Raw genomic sequence first — 15,388 nt, 5'->3', positions numbered from 1 at the left:
TGGTGTAGTTAAATTAAAAAAAAACTTTTCTCCCGTTGGGGGAAAACGCACCTTGTCACATGCTTTTTCAACTTTTGCACGTTGGATGTATTATATGCGAGATATTTTATAGATTTAACTCTTTCTAGTTCTTATATTTTTGTAAAATTTTCTTTTCTAACATTTTTTTAAATCGTATATTAATTTATTTTTAAAAATAGCGACACATTTTGGTAGTACATCATGAATGGTTTTTCCCTCGAAATCTCACACAAAGACGTGTTACATTACATCGAATAGTGACAATAAATTTTATTTTTTTTGATACATCGTTAGCCTCACGAAGTTGTCGGATAACAATTTAAAAACGGTCAAGTTTTTTCTCGTTTTTTTGGCGCAACACACAGTTTATATGCCACTTGTTGTTCTATAATTGTAGATCTTGTTGTGTTACGTTTCAGAATACATATTTAAGTCTAAAATGTGATTATTATTGTCTGGATATTGATCATTTACACAAAATAATAGCCAAAAACTGAAGTTATAGTGCTCATATTGATAAATCAAAAAAATTTGTTTAAACTTCTACGAATATAGTTGTACTTTTCGCTTAGGTAAGAAACGCGAAAATTTCCATGTTATTTTTAAAAAGTTGATTAATATAAAATTTTTCATTTTTTCATTTTTTAAAGTAAAAAATGAAAATTTCAAGAAATTGTTTACAAACGAATGTATTAAGTAAAAAAAAGAAAAAAAATTGATCGACTCTCAGTGATGTATCTCTAAATGGACAACGAAAATCAAACTGGTTGATTAAAAAAGTTGGCTGCTATCCTAAAGAAAAGTTATTTATTGCCTCAGTGATTCGATTGAATTCAAGGAAAAAAAAATGTTACTTCCTGACAAAAGCTCAAGACATTGCTTTTCATCAATTGTAGCTTTCGAGCGCTTGGTTGTGTTTGAGAGGCAGAAGATGTACATTTCCATACAAACGTATTTAGCGGCTGGCACTCAAAGTGTCGGCGAGCCGCCAAAGTATTGTCGAGCTGACGTGAATACCTATTCGCTTCGAGTCGATGCAGAGGTTGTGCCCTCCCTAGCCAAAATCAGGCAAAAATTCTTGCATGTAAACAAACGGCTCAGAGCATATATACATGCGTATAGCTGCTTGTGATTGACATACTTGGCACATTGGCAGGCTAGAAAGGGAACGACGATCCCCTTCTGCTATTTCGTTCAACCAATCACAAGCAGCTGTGCGCATGTATATATGCTCTGAGCCGTTTGTTTACATGCAAGAATTTTTGCCTGATTTTGGCTAGAGAGGGCACAACCTCTGCAGCGACTCGAAGCGAATACACCAGAGTCGAAAAATCCGTCTTCGTACAAAAGGAAGCTGTGCGCGTGTCATTCTGTCCATTTTCCAGAAAAGTCACGTATACACGTATACAGTTGGGTATTCGGGGATAAGTCGAGAAAAGGATGAGTCTTGAGAAACTGAGAAATCTGGTTTTATTTCCAATAAATTGTTTTATCTGTGAAATTTATTTTTGGTTGTGACATCTGTATTGCATCCTACGAGCACACATCAATTACATGGGTGACTTATGTGAGTGTACACAATTTTTGAAAGAAGTATATTTATTAAAACATTTTAAAATTTACAAATCACCGTAGCTCAGAGGTCCTTATGTGTTTTGTCATTCATGGTATGTTAACAAATCCTTTATAAAGATACAATATATTGTACCCCTATTGTATATTTATTTATTTAAATTAGCGTTCACGTTACGCAGTAAGTATCGTTGACAAATAGTTTTATTTTCAAATTTTTCGAATATAAATAGATTCTTAGACAGCTAAATGGAAAAACGTGTAATTCTAAAAAAAATTTTGATCAACCATCGCCTTTAAACGTAAACGTATAAACGTATTTTGATATAAAATTTTTAGATGGTGCATTATTATAAAAATTCCTAAGTAAGCATGTACTTAACATTGTTTGAGACAGTATGAAATGTCGTTATCGAAAAAAAACTTGTGGCAAAATGCTTTTCCATATTATTTCAGATGCTACGTATTTCTTAATTATTGTAAGATGTAAAATAAAAATAAAAAACATATTTATTGTATATTTCTTCACTCAGTTATCAATTTAATATCAAGTAAAGCCTATCGAATTTTTTTTTTTTACTAAAATTTTCCTCTCGTTGGTACGTCAAAATTCACAAACAAAGGAAACAAAAACGAAATCGTATTGAACGAGCAAAAATAATTGTTTTGCACATTTACTCGTCTAGTTTTCGTTTACACCGAGAGTTCTTTCAGTGCCGTTCGTTGTTCTATTTTTACACATGCTGTTGAAACAAACCCCTGTACCAGAGACTAATGGAACTGAACAGCAAGGAAAAATGAGAAAAAAGCTCCAACGGTGGTTTTGTCGAAAATCCGATTTTCCGATGTCAACGCGTTTTTTACTAGTATCATTTCCACGTGTCGTTAAGGGCTTTTTAGAAAACGACTCAAAATTTGTGGACTGTGCACTTGACAAACAGCTTTTTATTACTTGTTTTTTGATTCTCTCGTTTGTCCCTCGAATGGTTAATTCAACAATGGGAGCATCAATTTATAATTGTTCCTGCATGTTTTTTTCCTCCATTTACCAGCGAAAACGGAAAAATTGTTAAAATTTGTTGGGTTTAAGAAAAAACATGGCTAAAAATAATCAAGTAGGCAAACTGTTGAAAAAATTTTTTATTTGACAATATAATACAAACAAACAGTAGACAGTTAATAAAGTTACAAAGAGGATTTTGCGTTAAAAAAAACTGTACTTTCGAGTAAATGTGCATTTATTACATGACTAGTTTCTTAGTGGTTTCGCAGATCATTTGAGAAAAATATATCAGTAACCTAAATAATCCAATTGTACTTTTTTAATATAAACTGAATAACTATTAATTAAAGTAAGCGCGACATCTCACATAAGTGCCTAAGTACTACTTAAAAGTTTTATGGAATAAAGATTTTTTTTTTTTAATTTGACATTTACTAATCATAGTGGAACAAAAACGCAAAAAAATCAACAAAATAAAAATTCAAAGTTTTTGTACGGTCATTCGTTGAACAATCAAAATCTTTTAGTTGTTTCACCAACTATTTAATTTATTTTATACACGGCAAGCCGGTAAAATCTGATGATTGAAAATTTTTCAAATCAACTGATTAACGCGATTTTTTTCAATTCTCTGACATCCAAATGAGCAAAATTATTCAACATGATATGATCATCCAAACTTACGTAATTGATTTTCTCTAAGATACCTTGAAATGCTTATTTTAGATTATCTCTTGCCGCACGCAATACCCTCATCTTCTCCATTGCTAGTTCAATATGAGTTACCAACGCATACTCGTGATATTCAAGTTCCACTTTTTCTTCAAGCGACAAGAGTAAGTCGGTGCAACCTTTCAGGCAATCCTCGTTATTGAATGAGCCTGCCAACGCATCCAGCGGCATCGTGAGGATGTCGAACATCGATTTTTCGCCTGCCTTGATTTCCTTGAGTTCGTCCAGTTTTTCGTTGCAATCCGAGATGATACACGATAAGTGGGTCGAGTTCAACCGTCCTTTCATCGGGATCAAATCAGCGTTTGAACCCACAAACCGTGAGTTTATCATGTAATAAAAGACAAACAGTTTTTGGAACGTATCTGCGGTTGGCCATCCCCCAATGCTTTGGAGAGTATCGACCAGCAATAGATTAACAGTCGCGATGTCTTGAAATTCCCAGAACAAGCACTCCATTTTCATTCTAATTCCAACATTGATAGGCCGATAAGTGAGTTGATGTAGAACGTGGTTGTAGCGTCTGTTGACAACAAAAAAAAAAAAAAAGAAAAAAAAAGTGGCGATGTTAATTTAGGCGTGGTATGAATTTTATGATTTTTTTAAGTATAATTGAATGACTAACTCGTCTGTCCGAAATCCAGCCTCGAAGAGCATCTTGACGATACGGTAATGGTTCGATTTGACAGCTTCTTTCAGCGCTTCGTTGAAATCTCGGCAACGAGTTTTACTTGCCTCTTGGATGAAACTCATGTTGAGCAGGCGATCGACGACCTGCTCATACCCCAAATTGATGGATACTATGAGTTCGTACAGTTTGGGCTCGTCCTTATAAAAAGGGGCTAACAAACGATTTTTTGTATATGTCCTGTTGAGTGTTGTCTCGTTGACTCCGGTGATTTTTGCCAGCATTAGGTTTATTACGTTGTTGCAATTTTTCGTAGCTAAAAAAAATGGTGTCTCATTTATGTAGTTGTGCGAGCCCAAATCCGTTCCTATAAAACAAAAGTATATTATTTTATTTATTGGTATAGTATCATTTCAAATAGGTATATAATACTAAAACTGGCAGGCATATATACACAACAACGTGACCATCACAATACTTATAAAATAAGCCCCTCATAATTTAACCAATGAAATAATGAATTTAGCATTAAAAATAATTTAATGCAAACATACGTTCTCTTATTAATTTATGGTTTTGTGTATTGGAAACTAATTGATTAAAAATTTACTAATTTCCAATAAAGTCACTCGAGCAATTTTGTGTAAAAAAAGATTATGACGGTATTAAATCAGAATTTTGGTGGTATTTATGATATTATAGACGAGTTCTTTGATTAAAGAATAAATAAAAACAAAAAAAATATCAGTTCCTGGTTTTTCTATTCCTAATAAGGATAAGTTTGAGCACCGAAGCTATCAGCATGTTAACAACAACAAAAAACTGTTTTACAATTAAACCTTTATTTTTTTGATGCCTAATTTCAAGTATAAAGGCGGAAATTAATTTTTATAAGTGCTTGCATACATTTTCTGTTTTGGTTCTACAAAAATTTTATTAATATTTAGCTATTTTTCAATTAATAATGAATTTTTTACCATTTTGATCATGTCCCGTAAATTTTTTAGGTCAAGAAATCATTTTAAGTAAAATTTTCTTTTTTAGTAAAATAACTTTGTTAAAAAATAACATGCAAAAAAAAAGTAATAACAACGAGATATCCATGTTTGAGTCGATTTAAAAGTCCATATCCTTCGACTCACCGTACGCAATAAGCAATCTAGCAATATTTTCTTGTAGCTCCTTGTCGCGGTTTGGTTCTTTATCCTTGAGTAGTAAGTGCAGCGGTGCCTCACCGTAGACATTTTTAAGGTTGACATCAGCTCCTGACAGAAGAAGAGCCTCAACTCTCGTGAAATTTGTCTCGCGGACAGCCAAATGGAGTTCCGAGTCACCCGCGTCGCCATTGACATAAACGCCCCGCTCGTTCAGAAACTCGAGGATAAAGCACTTTTCCCAGTAGTGGCGATTTTCGTGCTTTTCGCCAACTGCGTGGTACAGCAGAGCTCGGAGCGAAAAGTTCTCATCCATTTTCCTTCCATTATCCAACAACTTTGCAACGAACTTTTTGTACTCGTGCTTATCCATTTGGCATGATACATCAGTGCACGCTCGGAGCAACAGTTTGTAGACATTTCCGCTCTCGGCACTAGTAAAAGGAAATTAATGAAATGGGCACCCTTGATCTACTTACAGGCTACATGCAAAAATAATACGCTTACCCAGATTCTATGAGCTTCTCTGCAGAAATTATGCTGCAGCTTGTAACGGCAGTGTCCAAAGGCGTGTTGCCTTGGAAGTCGAAAACATCGGTATCCGCCCCGTGATTCAACAACAGCTCCGTAATTCTTCCGTCGTCACTATTCACTGCGTAGTGCAGGGCCGTGCGGTCACTCTTGTTTTTGATGTTGGGATCGGCACCAGCTTCCAACAGGAGCCTCGCGAAGACGATCTTCGGGATTCAGAGATGGTCAAGATTTTTCCAAGCGAAACTCAGATCCAAAACTCACCATTTTTAATTGAACAGCCAAAATCAGCGCCGAATTAAGGTCGTGTCCCCCTCGCACGTTCACGTCTGCTCCGTAGTCTGTGAGTAGTTTAAATATCGCCAGTACGTTATCAAGCGAGGTGAGATTTACAGAATGGCACTGTATCAGGTACATCAGTGGCGTGTAGAATTTGGGATCCCCGTCATTAATGGAAGACGCGTCTCTGAAATGTGGACGTATACGTGAGGTAAAAATGATTTTACGCGACCTTTGCTCAGCGAGGAAAAATCGTACCGTCCCAGGATTTTGTGAACTCTTGCGACGTCGTCGCAACTAATGGCTTCATGAAGACTCATGGTTTCTTACACTTTTTCTGATTTGTTGTACTTGTACCGATGTGACAATAAACCTCCGTAACTTGAACTACTCAACTCGAGACGATTTTTCTGTTGCTTTTGAGTACGAGTCAATAACGCAACTGCAGCCAACAGTAGTACTGTGCACATTGAGGAAACCCGAAAAGCGTATACCTACTTAACATCAATGATTCACGCTTGAAAGTAACTACAGTCGCTCCTCCTATCATCACAAGTCCGGTTCCGACACTAAATACTTAGTGTGCCCTGGTAAAATTTTCAAAGAACTATATCTATATAAATGCATACACAGTCATAGTTCTGTGAAACCATTACACTACCACCATTAAGCCCATTGCAGATGCACACCCCAAAATTAGCTCCAACTTGGAAAGTTTTCGCATCTGTGTGGTGCTTTGTTTAGTTCATGTATGGGTGTTGATGCTCGTCAAAGTAAAAAAGCTATGTAAAAGTTAAACGTAAGTATGAATCAAATATTCTGTCGGATAAAACTCTCACGTGACTTGATCTACGTCCATTGTTTGTTGAAATTTAATACTCCGTTACGGGGTTAGAAAAAAATTGTCTTTGTATCTTTAGTTTTGTCGCCAGTAAACAGAGACATATTGATAACATACGATCACTAAAAATTGACAAGAACTAACCAGCATTTACTGGATGTATATTCTTTCGCTAAACTTGAATTCAAAGTCTAATGGGTTAATCTTGGATGAAAATTACCTGTGAAAAAAGTTTAAAAGTTTTTTCCTTATTTTGTTCGAAAAAAGTAGTGAGATCCACAGTTATGCGTTGCCAAGCATAAGTTGTCGGCCTTATAACGAAAGAAAGCTACTTTTCGAAGCATATAAATGAAAAAGCTACTTTTCTAAGTATGAGGCAAAAAGATTACTTTTCAAAACCGTGCAAATAAAAATTTTTGAATTTAATTGAAATCTTTTTATTCACTAATGATTTAGTATCAACTATAATTAAAAAATAATTCAGTCTCTATTTTTTTATGATATTAACCACACATTCTTGTGTAAAAATATTTTCCGGCAGATAAGTGCAAAAGATTCGAGAAATTAACGCTTATTGTAAAGTATTTAAAATATCATATTCCAATAATTATTCAACTACTTTATTAACTACATTTAGTTATAAATTATTGTTTTTTTCACACTTGAATACATTGTTATATATATATATATGTATGTGTGACAACACGATAAGCTTCGCATCTCTCTTTTAAATGATGAAAACACTAAATTTGTGACGTGTTCAAATTTTTACTTATTTTTATTTTTTATTAAACTGAAAATAGAGTCATAGCGGTAACTACCACAATTTTTTAATCAAGTTAGTTGTACAACAAATACATAAATTTTCATATTCCATGAATAGGGACACATTCCACAAGTAGGGACATTTACCTTGTTTATATTTGCCATATTTTAATTTAAGTGTAACTGTAAAATAAACAAAAATTGAACGTTACAGTAAAATCTGATATTTTATCATCTAGATAGGCATTGACATACGGTTTATAAATTATCGCAGTTATGAATGAAATGACTTACTCTGCAGTAAGATACGTTTTAATTCGCTTACAATTATCGATAAAAATAACTATTTTTTTTTTAATGCAATAGTTTTGTAACAAATATCTGTAACTATCAATTGAGTAGACAACTATATAGTTACATTTTTCAATGATTAATGAATTTTGTACATTACTTTTCATGGCAACGCTATACGTATACGTTTTTATCACGAATACTTTTGCCTTACTAAAATGTCAACTATAAAATACTGAAAGAAATGGCATTGTACGCAACAAATGGCCTTATTTTCCGGTACAAACTTATGGTTAAACTCACGTGGACTTGAAATTATAATTTTATTTTTTTTCAAATCTCAGCCGCGAAAGCTCCATCTAAGCGAAGCCTAATGTACATCTAATTATCGACGACCAACCGAAGAGATAACGATAGAAACGATGTGGGAGGAGGGGGGGGAGAGAAAAACAGAGGCTTCGTCAACGCATAGCCAAGGCGTTGTTACTTTCAAAAATATCAGCGAACAAATACCTTCTCGGTGGCTCGATTATAGAAATGCAGTTCCGCCGGTCTCCGGAGTTAAGCATCATTTGCTGCGGTTAGTACTTGGATGGGTGACCGTTCGGGGGCTCTTCGTTTCGCCTGTGATGTGTTCGTTTCGAGGACCGGTTAACTGTATCTCTGTCGTCTTGACCAGCTTGAAGGTGCAGGAGTTAGTAATCCTTGTGTCTATACGTAGACACCTGGACCTAACTCTTGCCGACTTTTGTCTTTTTTTTTTTATTTTTACTTTAAGAGAATGTTTATCAATTTTCTTGGCATTAAATTCTTTTTTTTCACGCATATTAAGCGAATTAATAAGCATACTAATTAACGTTTGACAGTTAGGTATATACGTATTTATTAAACGAGTACGGACCAACTGAGGAACGCCACAGGTGTGACATTAGAGGTGGTTGATGAAAATAAGGTATATAGCCTTTTTTTTATTGAGGAAATATGGTCCTGATTTATTTGGTGTAGTTAAATTAAAAAAAAACTTTTCTCCCGTTGGGGGGAAACGCACCTTGTCACATGCTTTTTCAACTTTTGCACGTTGGATGTATTATATGCGAAATATTTTATAGATTTAACTCTTTCTAGTTCTTATATTTTTGTAAAATTTTCTTTTCTAACATTTTTTTAAATCGTATATTAATTTATTTTTAAAAATAGCGACACATTTTGGTAGTACATCATGAATGGTTTTTCCCTCGAAATCTCACACAAAGACGTGTTACATTACATCGAATAGTGACAATAAATTTTATTTTTTTTGATACATCGTTAGCCTCACGAAGTTGTCGGATAACAATTTAAAAACGGTCAAGTTTTTTCTCGTTTTTTTGGCGCAACACACAGTTTATATGCCACTTGTTGTTCTATAATTGTAGATCTTGTTGTGTTACGTTTCAGAATACATATTTAAGTCTAAAATGTGATTATTATTGTCTGGATATTGATCATTTACACAAAATAATAGCCAAAAACTGAAGTTATAGTGCTCATATTGATAAATCAAAAAAATTTGTTTAAACTTCTACGAATATAGTTGTACTTTTCGCTTAGGTAAGAAACGCGAAAATTTCCATGTTATTTTTAAAAAGTTGATTAATATAAAATTTTTCATTTTTTCATTTTTTAAAGTAAAAAATGAAAATTTCAAGAAATTGTTTACAAACGAATGTATTTAGTAAAAAAAAGAAAAAAAATTGATCGACTCTCAGTGATGTATCTCTAAATGGACAACGAAAATCAAACTGGTTGATTAAAAAAGTTGGCTGCTATCCTGAAGAAAAGTTATTTATTGCCTCAGTGATTCGATTGAATTCAAGGAAAAAAAAATGTTACTTCCTGACAAAAGCTCAAGACATTGCTTTTCATCAATTGTAGCTTTCGAGCGCTTGGTTGTGTTTGAGAGGCAGAAGATGTACATTTCCATACAAACGTATTTAGCGGCTGGCACTCAAAGTGTCGGCGAGCCGCCAAAGTATTGTCGAGCTGACGTGAATACCTATTCGCTTCGAGTCGATGCAGAGGTTGTGCCCTCCCTAGCCAAAATCAGGCAAAAATTCTTGCATGTAAACAAACGGCTCAGAGCATATATACATGCGTATAGCTGCTTGTGATTGACATACTTGGCACATTGGCAGGCTAGAAAGGGAACGACGATCCCCTTCTGCTATTTCGTTCAACCAATCACAAGCAGCTGTGCGCATGTATATATGCTCTGAGCCGTTTGTTTACATGCAAGAATTTTTGCCTGATTTTGGCTAGAGAGGGCACAACCTCTGCAGCGACTCGAAGCGAATACACCAGAGTCGAAAAATCCGTCTTCGTACAAAAGGAAGCTGTGCGCGTGTCATTCTGTCCATTTTCCAGAAAAGTCACGTATACACGTATACAGTTGGGTATTCGGGGATAAGTCGAGAAAAGGATGAGTCTTGAGAAACTGAGAAATCTGGTTTTATTTCCAATAAATTGTTTTATCTGTGAAATTTATTTTTGGTTGTGACATCTGTATTGCATCCTACGAGCACACATCAATTACATGGGTGACTTATGTGAGTGTACACAATTTTTGAAAGAAGTATATTTATTAAAACATTTTAAAATTTACAAATCACCGTAGCTCAGAGGTCCTTATGTGTTTTGTCATTCATGGTATGTTAACAAATCCTTTATAAAGATACAATATATTGTACCCCTATTGTATATTTATTTATTTAAATTAGCGTTCACGTTACGCAGTAAGTATCGTTGACAAATAGTTTTATTTTCAAATTTTTCGAATATAAATAGATTCTTAGACAGCTAAATGGAAAAACGTGTAATTCTAAAAAAAATTTTGATCAACCATCGCCTTTAAACGTAAACGTATAAACGTATTTTGATATAAAATTTTTAGATGGTGCATTATTATAAAAATTCCTAAGTAAGCATGTACTTAACATTGTTTGAGACAGTATGAAATGTCGTTATCGAAAAAAAACTTGTGGCAAAATGCTTTTCCATATTATTTCAGATGCTACGTATTTCTTAATTATTGTAAGATGTAAAATAAAAATAAAAAACATATTTATTGTATATTTCTTCACTCAGTTATCAATTTAATATCAAGTAAAGCCTATCGAATTTTTTTTTTTTACTAAAATTTTCCTCTCGTTGGTACGTCAAAATTCACAAACAAAGGAAACAAAAACGAAATCGTATTGAACGAGCAAAAATAATTGTTTTGCACATTTACTCGTCTAGTTTTCGTTTACACCGAGAGTTCTTTCAGTGCCGTTCGTTGTTCTATTTTTACACATGCTGTTGAAACAAACCCCTGTACCAGAGACTAATGGAACTGAACAGCAAGGAAAAATGAGAAAAAAGCTCCAACGGTGGTTTTGTCGAAAATCCGATTTTCCGATGTCAACGCGTTTTTTACTAGTATCATTTCCACGTGTCGTTAAGGGCTTTTTAGAAAACGACTCAAAATTTGTGGACTGTGCACTTGACAAACAGCTTTTTATTACTTGTTTTTTGATTCTCTCGTTTGTCCCTCGAATGGTTAATTCAACAATGGGAGCATCAATTTATAATTGTTCCTGCATGTTTTTTTCCTCCATTTACCAGCGAAAACGGAAAAATTGTTAAAATTTGTTGGGTTTAAGAAAAAACATGGCTAAAAATAATCAAGTAGGCAAACTGTTGAAAAAATTTTTTATTTGACAATATAATACAAACAAACAGTAGACAGTTAATAAAGTTACAAAGAGGATTTTGCGTTAAAAAAAACTGTACTTTCGAGTAAATGTGCATTTATTACATGACTAGTTTCTTAGTGGTTTCGCAGATCATTTGAGAAAAATATATCAGTAACCTAAATAATCCAATTGTACTTTTTTAATATAAACTGAATAACTATTAATTAAAGTAAGCGCGACATCTCACATAAGTGCCTAAGTACTACTTAAAAGTTTTATGGAATAAAGATTTTTTTTTTTTAATTTGACATTTACTAATCATAGTGGAACAAAAACGCAAAAAAATCAACAAAATAAAAATTCAAAGTTTTTGTTCGGTCATTCGTTGAACAATCAAAATCTTTTAGTTGTTTCACCAACTATTTAATTTATTTTATACACGGCAAGCCGGTAAAATCTGATGATTGAAAATTTTTCAAATCAACTGATTAACGCGATTTTTTTCAATTCTCTGACATCCAAATGAGCAAAAATATTCAACATGATATGATCATCCAAACTTACGTAATTGATTTTCTCTAAGATACCTTGAAATGCTTATTTTAGATTATCTCTTGCCGCACGCAATACCCTCATCTTCTCCATTGCTAGTTCAATATGAGTTACCAACGCATACTCGTGATATTCAAGTTCCACTTTTTCTTCAAGCGACAAGAGTAAGTCGGTGCAACCTTTCAGGCAATCCTCGTTATTGAATGAGCCTGCCAACGCATCCAGCGGCATCGTGAGGATGTCGAACATCGATTTTTCGCCTGCCTTGATTTCCTTGAGTTCGTCCAGTTTTTCGTTGCAATCCGAGATGATACACGATAAGTGGGTCGAGTTCAACCGTCCTTTCATCGGGATCAAATCAGCGTTTGAACCCACAAACCGTGAGTTTATCATGTAATAAAAGACAAACAGTTTTTGGAACGTATCTGCGGTTGGCCATCCCCCAATGCTTTGGAGAGTATCGACCAGCAATAGATTAACAGTCGCGATGTCTTGAAATTCCCAGAACAAGCACTCCATTTTCATTCTAATTCCAACATTGATAGGCCGATAAGTGAGTTGATGTAGAACGTGGTTGTAGCGTCTGTTGACAACAAAAAAAAAAAAAAAGAAAAAAAAAGTGGCGATGTTAATTTAGGCGTGGTATGAATTTTATGATTTTTTTAAGTATAATTGAATGACTAACTCGTCTGTCCGAAATCCAGCCTCGAAGAGCATCTTGACGATACGGTAATGGTTCGATTTGACAGCTTCTTTCAGCGCTTCGTTGAAATCTCGGCAACGAGTTTTACTTGCCTCTTGGATGAAACTCATGTTGAGCAGGCGATCGACGACCTGCTCATACCCCAAATTGATGGATACTATGAGTTCGTACAGTTTGGGCTCGTCCTTATAAAAAGGGGCTAACAAACGATTTTTTGTATATGTCCTGTTGAGTGTTGTCTCGTTGACTCCGGTGATTTTTGCCAGCATTAGGTTTATTACGTTGTTGCAATTTTTCGTAGCTAAAAAAAATGGTGTCTCATTTATGTAGTTGTGCGAGCCCAAATCCGTTCCTATAAAACAAAAGTATATTATTTTATTTATTGGTATAGTATCATTTCAAATAGGTATATAATACTAAAACTGGCAGGCATATATACACAACAACGTGACCATCACAATACTTATAAAATAAGCCCCTCATAATTTAACCAATGAAATAATGAATTTAGCATTAAAAATAATTTAATGCAAACATACGTTCTCTTATTAATTTATGGTTTTGTGTATTGGAAACTAATTGATTAAAAATTTACTAATTTCCAATAAAGTCACTCGAGCAATTTTGTGTAAAAAAAGATTATGACGGTATTAAATCAGAATTTTGGTGGTATTTATGATATTATAGACGAGTTCTTTGATTAAAGAATAAATAAAAACAAAAAAAATATCAGTTCCTGGTTTTTCTATTCCTAATAAGGATAAGTTTGAGCACCGAAGCTATCAGCATGTTAACAACAACAAAAAACTGTTTTACAATTAAACCTTTATTTTTTTGATGCCTAATTTCAAGTATAAAGGCGGAAATTAATTTTTATAAGTGCTTGCATACATTTTCTGTTTTGGTTCTACAAAAATTTTATTAATATTTAGCTATTTTTCAATTAATAATGAATTTTTTACCATTTTGATCATGTCCCGTAAATTTTTTAGGTCAAGAAATCATTTTAAGTAAAATTTTCTTTTTTAGTAAAATAACTTTGTTAAAAAATAACATGCAAAAAAAAAGTAATAACAACGAGATATCCATGTTTGAGTCGATTTAAAAGTCCATATCCTTCGACTCACCGTACGCAATAAGCAATCTAGCAATATTTTCTTGTAGCTCCTTGTCGCGGTTTGGTTCTTTATCCTTGAGTAGTAAGTGCAGCGGTGCCTCACCGTAGACATTTTTAAGGTTGACATCAGCTCCTGACAGAAGAAGAGCCTCAACTCTCGTGAAATTTGTCTCGCGGACAGCCAAATGGAGTTCCGAGTCACCCGCGTCGCCATTGACATAAACGCCCCGCTCGTTCAGAAACTCGAGGATAAAGCACTTTTCCCAGTAGTGGCGATTTTCGTGCTTTTCGCCAACTGCGTGGTACAGCAGAGCTCGGAGCGAAAAGTTCTCATCCATTTTCCTTCCATTATCCAACAACTTTGCAACGAACTTTTTGTACTCGTGCTTATCCATTTGGCATGATACATCAGTGCACGCTCGGAGCAACAGTTTGTAGACATTTCCGCTCTCGGCACTAGTAAAAGGAAATTAATGAAATGGGCACCCTTGATCTACTTACAGGCTACATGCAAAAATAATACGCTTACCCAGATTCTATGAGCTTCTCTGCAGAAATTATGCTGCAGCTTGTAACGGCAGTGTCCAAAGGCGTGTTGCCTTGGAAGTCGAAAACATCGGTATCCGCCCCGTGATTCAACAACAGCTCCGTAATTCTTCCGTCGTCACTATTCACTGCGTAGTGCAGGGCCGTGCGGTCACTCTTGTTTTTGATGTTGGGATCGGCACCAGCTTCCAACAGGAGCCTCGCGAAGACGATCTTCGGGATTCAGAGATGGTCAAGATTTTTCCAAGCGAAACTCAGATCCAAAACTCACCATTTTTAATTGAACAGCCAAAATCAGCGCCGAATTAAGGTCGTGTCCCCCTCGCACGTTCACGTCTGCTCCGTAGTCTGTGAGTAGTTTAAATATCGCCAGTACGTTATCAAGCGAGGTGAGATTTACAGAATGGCACTGTATCAGGTACATCAGTGGCGTGTAGAATTTGGGATCCCCGTCATTAATGGAAGACGCGTCTCTGAAATGTGGACGTATACGTGAGGTAAAAATGATTTTACGCGACCTTTGCTCAGCGAGGAAAAATCGTACCGTCCCAGGATTTTGTGAACTCTTGCGACGTCGTCGCAACTAATGGCTTCATGAAGACTCATGGTTTCTTACACTTTTTCTGATTTGTTGTACTTGTACCGATGTGACAATAAACCTCCGTAACTTGAACTACTCAACTCGAGACGATTTTTCTGTTGCTTTTGAGTACGAGTCAATAACGCAACTGCAGCCAACAGTAGTACTGTGCACATTGAGGAAACCCGAAAAGCGTATACCTACTTAACATCAATGATTCACGCTTGAAAGTAACTACAGTCGCTCCTCCTATCATCACAAGTCCGGTTCCGACACTAAATACTTAGTGTGCCCTGGTAAAATTTTCAAAGAACTATATCTATATAAATGCATACACAGTCATAGTTCTGTGAAACCATT

General features: G+C 34.9%; 2 protein-coding genes across 2 annotated transcripts; both read right to left on the bottom strand.

Annotated features, from left to right (window-relative positions):
* Window positions 1-3,274: 3,274 nt before the first annotated feature.
* Window positions 3,275-6,454, bottom strand: LOC149373885 (uncharacterized). Its single transcript, XM_089595322.1, has 6 exons — window positions 6,179-6,454; window positions 5,906-6,107; window positions 5,618-5,847; window positions 5,099-5,544; window positions 3,954-4,323; window positions 3,275-3,851 (listed from the first exon to the last, which is right to left on the bottom strand). The coding sequence occupies exons 1-6, from the start codon at window positions 6,238-6,240 to the stop codon at window positions 3,314-3,316; spliced, it is 1,848 nt and encodes a 615-aa protein (XP_089451448.1). The 5' UTR covers window positions 6,241-6,454; the 3' UTR covers window positions 3,275-3,313.
* Window positions 6,455-11,975: 5,521 nt separating this feature from the next.
* LOC149373884 (uncharacterized) lies at window positions 11,976-15,268 on the bottom strand. Its single transcript, XM_089595316.1, has 6 exons — window positions 14,993-15,268; window positions 14,720-14,921; window positions 14,432-14,661; window positions 13,913-14,358; window positions 12,768-13,137; window positions 11,976-12,665 (listed from the first exon to the last, which is right to left on the bottom strand). The coding sequence occupies exons 1-6, from the start codon at window positions 15,052-15,054 to the stop codon at window positions 12,128-12,130; spliced, it is 1,848 nt and encodes a 615-aa protein (XP_089451442.1). The 5' UTR covers window positions 15,055-15,268; the 3' UTR covers window positions 11,976-12,127.
* Between the last annotated feature and the right edge of the window lie 120 nt (window positions 15,269-15,388).

Source organism: Copidosoma floridanum, unplaced genomic scaffold, assembly GCF_036245765.1.
Source record: "Copidosoma floridanum isolate Cflo_tuat_1 unplaced genomic scaffold, Cflo_Japanese_pri ptg000025l, whole genome shotgun sequence".
Taxonomy (NCBI): Eukaryota; Metazoa; Arthropoda; class Insecta; order Hymenoptera; family Encyrtidae; genus Copidosoma; species Copidosoma floridanum.
The sequence above is the reverse complement of the archived record's forward strand: the minus strand, read 5'-3'. Positions and strand labels throughout refer to the sequence as shown.

What these genes read in the sequence shown, in the direction of transcription:
- LOC149373885 (XM_089595322.1), bottom strand. Translation starts at nt 6,240, where the DNA reads ATGAGTCTTCATGAAGCCATTAGTTGCGACGACGTCGCAAGAGTTCAC. An exon ending in TAGATTGCTTATTGCGTACG is followed by an intron (nt 4,324 to 5,098) that starts GTGAGTCGAAGG and finishes TTTGTTTTATAG; the next exon opens with GAACGGATTTGGGCTCGCAC. An exon ending in GCTGGATTTCGGACAGACGA is followed by an intron (nt 3,852 to 3,953) that starts GTTAGTCATTCA and finishes TGTTGTCAACAG; the next exon opens with ACGCTACAACCACGTTCTAC.
- LOC149373884 (XM_089595316.1), bottom strand. Translation starts at nt 15,054, where the DNA reads ATGAGTCTTCATGAAGCCATTAGTTGCGACGACGTCGCAAGAGTTCAC. An exon ending in GTTCACAAAATCCTGGGACG is followed by an intron (nt 14,922 to 14,992) that starts GTACGATTTTTC and finishes TCCACATTTCAG; the next exon opens with AGACGCGTCTTCCATTAATG. An exon ending in TAGATTGCTTATTGCGTACG is followed by an intron (nt 13,138 to 13,912) that starts GTGAGTCGAAGG and finishes TTTGTTTTATAG; the next exon opens with GAACGGATTTGGGCTCGCAC.